The sequence below is a fragment of the Delphinus delphis genome, chromosome 6, assembly GCF_949987515.2.
Source record: "Delphinus delphis chromosome 6, mDelDel1.2, whole genome shotgun sequence".
Classification (NCBI taxonomy): Eukaryota; Metazoa; Chordata; class Mammalia; order Artiodactyla; family Delphinidae; genus Delphinus; species Delphinus delphis.
In genome coordinates, this window is record NC_082688.1 from 112,662,257 (window position 1) to 112,671,221 (window position 8,965).

The 8,965-nt window shown below is 36.4% G+C and overlaps 1 protein-coding gene across 3 annotated transcripts in view; it reads left to right on the plus strand.

Annotated features, from left to right (window-relative positions):
- The window catches only part of NEK1 (NIMA related kinase 1), a 231,692-nt gene extending 229,074 nt beyond the window's left edge, over positions 1-2,618 (plus strand). For all 3 annotated transcript variants that reach the window (XM_060015311.1, XM_060015312.1, XM_060015309.2), the window contains one exon: positions 637-2,618. In XM_060015311.1, the coding sequence (XP_059871294.1) occupies positions 637-650 (14 nt within the window). In that variant the 3' untranslated portion in view covers positions 651-2,618. The remainder of the gene's footprint in view (positions 1-636) is intronic.
- Positions 2,619-8,965: the final 6,347 nt, after the last annotated feature.

Here is an 8,965-nt window from a genome sequence, read left to right on the forward strand (position 1 = left end):
TTAATTCATTCCACAGTGTTTTTTTAGACTAATGAAAATTGGAGATAACTAGAATGTCTATAAATACAAATGGTTAATTTAAATATACCATATCTGTAAAGAAAATACTACACAGCCATTGAAACTGACATGGAATATATCTATGATTTATTCATTTTCAACATTTTATTGTAAAATTTTTATCATATGAAAATGTTGAAAAAACTTCAGTTACCACCCATATGCCCACCATCTAGATTCTTCCATTAACATTTTATAATCTTGCTTTATCACTTATTTGTCCATCTTTCCATCCATTATGTGTTTCAAAGGGAAAAACTCAAGTCTCAGAACTGCATCTTGTTGTAATTTTTTAAAACATATTTGTGTATGCATAAGTAAGCAATCTGGGAAGATTTGTATAAAACTGTTAGCTTTGGTTATCTTTGGCTGTTAGGTAATTTTTGCTTCCCACTTAATTCTTTATTGTACTGTCTGAATATTTTACATTGAGTTTGTGATATTGTAATAAAAACTACATTTAAAACTACAGTAAGGCTCTTTTCCTTTAGTGTGACAGAGAATGAGTTTTTTACTAAGTAAATACATAGAGCTTGATTTGCAATGAATGAATTAAATTTTTTTCTTTTTGTACAGATAATGATGAATAATGCTCAGAACGTTTAATCCTCAACGGAATGAAAGCATTTAAATTTTGGCTCATCAGAATAACAAGCTTCAGTGGGAAATATAGCGATTTTTTATAAATGAAATATTAGATTTAAAATGAGCATGCTGATTACATGAAAATGATGGAGAAACATGCCATTTTTCAATTAAGATTCTAGTTTTTTATCTATTTTATTTTGTTTATTGAGTTCTATAGTTATCTCCTACAGAATATACACTTTATTAAATGTTCCAACCAAAGTGTAAAACACAGTGATCCAGACTGGACTCAATGGCTTTGAAGAAGATGTACCATGCAGCAAGGTAATTTTTACTTTCAGCAAATGTCTTTAAGTTGAAAGAGTAACTTCTGTTGTGAAAGACCTGCCTTTGCTTTTTCAATTATGCATTTAAGCATGACCCTTTTTTCTGTCTACTTGTTTTCATGGCCAGCAATTCTAGATTAAATAACCTTGTCAAGGGCTCTATTTAAATCTTAACATTTCGAAGATGGAACTTTTAGCCTTAAAGTTTATATTCTCAGTCCTTTTTCAACCAGTGTGTCTCCTGAACTAGCTGAATGGAAACAGGCTATAAAAACAGCCTTAGAAGTCATTGAAAAATTTGATTACGAAAGAATAGCAAAAATATATTTCCTGATATTGAAAAAGTTAATTACTTTTCTTTCTTTTTGAGGACCAGAACAAGGAAGACTATATCTAAAAATTAGTCTGTGAATTTTAACATTGATCTAGCATATAACATAAAGTTGCCCTTTTGATTTTCAGCTTCCTCTCATGCATGTGCTTTTTAATTGAGATTCAAAAGGAGAAATGAATCATTTTTATTTTGACAGTGTGACAGTTTTGGTAACTAGCATTCCAAAGGGGGGAAATGTTTACCTCTTTCAATACCATTAGGAGAAGATTTTGTTAGCTCATTAAGACAATGGTCACACAGCTTCAATTGCAGTATGCCAGGTGTTACATCATTAGAGATGTCTGAAGTCCAGATGCTTTTAGTAATAAAAGCAGAATTTTGGAAACTCTGAGAACAAAGAAGCCTTATTGTCATTATCTGTAATTTGAACAGAAGAATCGTATGTTGCAGCACTATCAGTAGTATGCTGAATTAATTATGTATATTATTTCTAACATCCAAAGCTAAATACTTGATTTTTATATGTTTGTTTATTTTATGATATTGCTATTAAATTTTTACTCTCTACCTGAAGTACACTATTGGTTGTCTTTTATTTAATAGCACTATTATTAATAGAATGCTTTTAAAGAGAGCTGAGAATCCTTTGGATTATTTTACCTGAACATTTTAATTTTTTTTTCAATAGAAGAATATTTGAATTCTGTAATTTAATTCTCTACAGTCTTAAATGATGATAATGATTTGTGGGAGTGAGTATTTTTAAATTCTTCACCTAGAAATGTGTGAGTATAACACAGTAGAAAGAGTTGTTTAGCCATATTTCAAAAGATGTCATCTATACAAGAACAGGAGTGACAAATAGGATATGTGCCATCTTCAGTCAATTGGTAGTGAGTGGCTCTGGGGTGTTATTATGGAAAGGTTGTCTGCCAGTGGTAAAGAGGGTTTTTATTGTTCAGTAAGGTCTATTGTAGGTGTTGGAGGAGGAACATGGAAGTATCTATAGATTCATAGAATATTAGAGCGAGCAAGGGCTATCAGGATAATTTAGTGTTATCTACATTTCTCAGGTGAGGGCACTGAGTTGTCACATGAGTGCATTCACTTGTGTAGATGGCCAGGGTCAAACCAGTTCCTGGCCTTACCCTGTGCTATTACTTCCACATTCTTTTAAAATTTATCTCCTCTAGAGAGTGAAAAGGAATAGATTTAATAGGAAAAGGTACATTTAGCATTAATGCGTTAAGAATTCTGCAGAGATGTTCTGTTTCTGGGAGTAGCACACTGTTCTAATTTACCTCGCTATTGAAAACAACTTGTAAATGTTAAATAAAGTTGGCTTTTTATCCATAAATTAGCATGTATTCTACCCTTTATCATTTCATTGATGGATCTTTCAAGATTGCTTGTGTATGTGTGTGTTTAATATATACCTGAAAACAGAAGAGGTAAGAAGATGAATTGCAAGGCCATCACTTTGGAGAAAGCCTCAACCCAGAGATGACTGGAATATTGGAGAATAAATACGCACTTTTGACTGGAGAATATGTCCAGTGCCTCTCACTTGGGTAGAATGGGCTCACGGAGCAAAGGTGCAAAAGGTAAGGCCAAGCATCCACCACACTGGAGAATCATGTAGGAAACCCTGTGTCAAGGTAACACTCCAGAAGGCTATATCCTCACAATCAAGGAGAACCCCAAACTCAGGGACTGTCAGAAGAGAAGAGGACCAAAAATCCCCTGGAGGTTGTAGCCACAAACCAGCCACCAACTGGTTTTGTATCTTGAGGAACAAAACCTGGGTGGGTCGGGGAATTTAGACTCAAACATAATTTAAGGTGGTTCCCAATTGGTAGTGCCCCGTGAACGCAGAAGAAGCCATTCCAGTGCCTCTCTGAAGGAAGGCACATTTCTTTCGTGTCTTGAAAAGCACCATAAATAACATTTTAAGAGCAATGATAAACACAGAGTTAAAAATATAATAGTACACAAGAAATCAAGACAATGTAAGTGGGAAATATCAGGAACAGAATATGCACAGACTTCAGATTTGGAATTATAAGAGATGTGTTATAAAGCAACTATATTTACTGTGTTTAAAGCTAAAAAGTGATGTAGATTTGAAGAACCAAATACAATTCATTTACATGAAAAATGCAATAACCAACATTTAAAAACGAAGTGGACATACTTGGCAGCACACTGTATGTGGCAGGGAAGAGAATTTAACAAACTGGAAGAAATTATCCGTAATAAGCACACAGAAAAAGATGGAAAGTATACAGAAGGAAAGAGATTCAGTGGGAACGTCTAATGTATGTTTGATTGGAGTCCTAGAAAAAAAGAAAGGGGTAAAGTTATTCATAGATATAAAGGCTGAGAATTTTTCCAAACTGTTGGAAGACACCAGTCCACAGATTGCAGATGCATAGTGAATTTCAAGCAGGATGAAGTAAGAGAAAAGCATGCTTGGTGTCTGCAAAGTAAAACTGTGTAAAATCAAAGACAAAAAAACATCTTAAAAGAAGTTGAAGATAAAAAAGGCATACTACTTTCAAAGGAATGTTAAAGACTGACGGTGTTTCAGCAGTAACAGTGAAACACTGAAATGGTATCTGTAATGGACTGAAAGAAAATAATTGCCATTCCAAATTACATACGTAGTAAAATTGTCTCATGGGTGGATAAAAATGAATCCTGACTCCCACTGCTGGCCATGAAGAAGTAAAAGAGAGGGGATTTACCTTCCCACCTTTAACAACTCAAACACTGGACAAAATACATGAAGCAATGCTTCTCAGACAATGGGAGACAGACAACAAAGGGAAACATATGCGGTAAACCATGTGATTGCCCAAGTTTACTGCATAGAAATAGCATGGACGTCAGGGGACCCATAAAAAACCCAGGGTTCATCCTAAACTGAGGATATAGAAGTTAGAATTTAGAGAGGTGAAAGCAGCCATAATTTGCACTGCAGAGTTCCAGAAAGCAGAGAGCTGCACAGAGGGCTAGAAAATCTCCAAATATTTGGAAAGTAAATACATTACTTTTTTTTTTAATTGAAGTATTTTTGATTTTCAATATTGTGTTAATTTCTGGTGTACAGCAAAATGATTTAGATATGTTTCAGGGATGGAAAAAGATATTTCATGCAAATGGAAGTGACAAGAAAGTGGGGTAGCAATACTCATATCAGACAAAATGGACTTTAAAACAAAGGCCAGGGCTTCCCTGGTGGCACAGTGGTTGAGAGTCCGCCTACTGCTGCAGGGGACACAGGTTCATTCCCCCGTCCAGGAAGATCCCACATGCCATGGAGCGGCTGGGCCCGTGAGCCATGGCCACTGAGCCTGCACGTCCAGAGCCTGTGCCCCGCAACGGGAGAGGCCACAACAGTGAGAGGCCCGCGTAACGCAAAAAAATAAGTAAGTAAATAAAACAAAGGCCATAAAGATAAAGGACACTACATAGTGTTAAATGGATAGATACAAGAAGAGAATATTACATTTATTAACATACATGCACCCAATATAGGAGAGGCTAAAAATATAAATACAAACATACATAAAGGGAGAAATTGACAGGAATACAAAAGTAGTATTAATAGTAGGAGACGTTAACACCCCCACTGACATCAGTGGACAGAGCTTCCAGACAGAAAATCAGTTAGGCAACAGAGATCCTAAATGAAACAATGGAACACTTAGACTTAATTGATATTTTTCAAGACATTACATCCATAAACAGAATACACATTCTTTTCAAGTGCACATGGAATATTCTCTAGGATAGATCACATACTAGGACACAAAACAAGCCTCAACAAATTTAAGAGGATAGAAGTCATTTCAATAATCTGTTTTTACCAAAACAGCATGACACTAGAAATCAAACACAGAAGGAGAAACAAGAAAAAAACAACTACATGGAGAGTAAACAACATACTAATAAAAAACCCGATGGGTCAGTGATGAAATCAAAGAGGAAACTTTAAAATACCTTGAGACAATGATAACACAACTATACAAAAATCTATGGGATGCAGCAAAAAACAGTCCTAAGAGGGAAGTTCATAGCAATAGAGGCCTTCCTCAAAAACAGGAAAAATTCTAAATAAACAACCTAACCTACCACTTAAAAGAAAAATAACAAATGAAACCTAAACTCGCAGAAAGAGGGAAATAATAAAAATCAGAGAGGAAATAAAATAGAGATAAAAGAAACAACTGAAAAAAATCAATAAAACCAAGAGCTGGTTTTTTGAAAGAATAAACAAAATCAACAAACCTCTGGCCAGGCTCACCAAAAAGAAAAGAGAGAGGATCCAAATAAAATAAGTGAAATAGAAGAAATAATAACTGATACCACAGAGATGCAAAAAATCATAAGAGAATACTACAAATAGTTATATGCCAACAAATTGGACAACCTAGAAGAAATGGACTAATTTCTAGAAACATACAACCTAAGACCAAATCAAGAAGAAAGAGACAGTTTGAACAGATGGATCACTGGTAGTAAAACTGAATTTATAATTTAAAAAACTGCCAGCAAATAAAGTCCAGAACCAGGCAGCTTCCCACGGAATTCTAGCGCACATATAAAGAAGATCTAATACCTATCCTTTTCAAACTATTCCAGAAAGTTGAAGAGGACAGGACACCCCCAAATTCTTCTACAAAGCCACCATTATCTAGATACCAAACCAGAGAAAGACACTCCAAGTGAAGAAAATTACAGGCCAATCTCTGATGAATATACATGCAAAAATCCTCAACAAAATATTAGCTAACCAAATCCAAAAATATATAAGAAGGATCATACACCATGGTGAAGTTGGATTTATTCCAGGGATGCAAGGATGGTTCAACATTTGCAAATCAACAAACGTGATAGCACCACATTAACAAAGGGATGTAGCCTGGCTCTTTGGTGGGGCTAATGGTGGAGTCTGGGAGGGCTCATGCCAAGGAGTACTTCCCAGAACTTCTGCCAGTGTCCTTGTACCCGCAGTGAACCACAACCACCCCCCACCTCTGCAGGAGGCCCTCCAACACATGCAGCCGTGTGGCTGACAGGGTCTTGGTGCTCCGGCCGGGTGTCAGGCCTGTGCCTCTGAGGTGGGAGAGCCAAGATCAGGATATTAGTCCACCAGCGACCTCCTGGCTCCACGTAGTATCAAACAGCGAAGTTCTCCCAAAGATCTCCATCTCAATTCTAAGACCCAGCTCCACTCCACGACCAGCAAGCTACAGTGCTTAACACCCTATGCCAAACAACTAGCAAGACGGGAATACAACCCCACCCATCAGTGGAGACGCTGCCTAAATCATAAAAAGTTCACAGACACCCCAAAACACACCACCAGATGCGGTCCTGCTCACCAGAAAGACAAGATCCTGCCTCATCCACCAGAACACAGGCACCAGTCCCCTCCACCAGTAACCGTAGACAACCCACTGAACCAACCTTAGCCACTGGGGGCAGACACCAAAAACAAAGGAAACTACGAACCTGCAGCCTGTGAAAAGGAGACCCAAAACAGTAAGTTAAGCAGAATGAGAAGACAGAGAAATACGCAGCAGATGAAGGAGCAAGGTAAAAACCCACCAGACCAAACAAATGAAGAGGAAATAGGCAGTCTACCTGAAAAAGAATCCACAATAATGATAGTAAAGATGATCCAAAATCTTGGAAATAGACTGGAGAAAATACAAGAAATGTTTCACAAGGACCTAGAAGAACTAAAGAGCAAACAAACAATGATGGACAACACAATAAATGGAATTTTAAAATTCTGTAGAAGGAAGCAATAGCAGAATAACTGAGGCAGAAGAACGGAGAAGTGACCTGGAAGATAAAATACTGGAAATAACTATCGCAGAACAAAATAAAGAAAAAAGAATGAAAAGAATTGAGGACAGCCCCAGAGACCTCTGGGACAACGTTAAACACACTAACATTCGAATTATAGGGGTCCCAGAAGAAGAAGAGAAAAAGAAAGGGACTGAGAAAATATTTGAAGAGATTATAGTTGAACACTTCCCTAATATGGGAAGGAAATAGACCATCAAGTCCAGGAAGTGCAGACAGTCCGAGACAGGATAAATCCAAGGAGAAAGATGCCAAGACACATATTAATCAAACTACCAAAAATTAAAAGAAAAAATATTAAAAGCAGCAAGGGAAAAGCAACAAATTACATACAAGGGAATACCCATGAGGTTAACAGCTGATCTTTCAGCAGAAACTCTGCAAGGAAGAATGGAGTAGCAGGACATGTTTGTGATGACATAAAGTGATGAAAGGGAAAAACCTACAACCAAGATTACCAAGCAAGGATCTCAATTCAGATTCGAAAGAGAAATTAAAAACTTTACAGACAACCAAAAGCTAAGAGAATTCAGCACCACCAAACCAGCCTTACAGCAAATGCTAAAGGAACTTCTCTAGGCAGGAAACACAAGAGAAGGAAAAGACCTACAATAACAAACCCAAAACAATTAAGAAAATGGTAACAGGAACACACATATCGATAACTACCTTGAATGTAAATGGATTAAATGCTCCAACCAAAAGACTTAGAATGCCTGAATGGATACAAAAACAAGACCCGTATACATGCTGTCTACAATAGACCTATTTCAGACCCAGCGCCACATACATACACTGAAAGTGAGGCGATGGAAAAAGATATTCCATGCAAATGGAAATCAAAAGAAAGCTCGAGTAGCAATTCTCATATCAGACAAAATAGACATTAAAACAAAGACTATTACAAGAGACAAAGAAGGACACTACATAATGATCAAGGGATCAATCCAAGAACAAGATATAATAATTGTAAATATTTATGCACCCAGCATAGGAGCACCTCAGTACATAAGGCAAATGCTAACAGCCATAAAAGGGGAAATTGAGAGTAACACAATCATAGCAGGGGACTTTAACACCCCAATTTCACCAATGAACAGATCATCCGAAATGAAAATAAGGAAACACAAGCTTTAATTGATACATTAAACAAGATTGACTTAATTGATATTTACAGGACATTCCATTCAAAAACAACAGAATACACTTTCTTCTCAAGTGCTCCTGGAACATTCTCCAGGATAGATCATATTTTGGGTCACAAATCAAGCCTTGGTAAATTTAAGAAAATTGAAATCGTATCAAGTATCTTTTCCAGCCACAACGCTATGAGACTATAGATATCAATCACAGGAAAAAATCTGTAAAAAACACAAACACATGGAGGCTAAACAATACACTACTGAATGACCAAGAGATCACTGAAGAAATCAAAGAGGAAGTCAAAAAATACCTAGAAACAAATGACAATGAAAACATGATGACCCAAAAACTATGGGATGCAGCAAAAGCAGTTCTAGGAGGGAAGTTTATAGCAATACAATTCTACCTCAGGAAACAAGAAACATCTCAAATAAACAACCTAACCTTACACCTAAAGCAGTTAGAGAGAGAAGAATGAAAAAGCCTCAAAGTTAGCAGAAGGAAGAAATCATAAAGATCAGATCAGAAATAAATGAAAAAGAAATGAAGGAAACAACAGCAAAGATCAATAAAACTAAAAGCTGGTTCTTTGAGAAGATAAACAAAATACATAAACCACTAGCCAGACTCATCA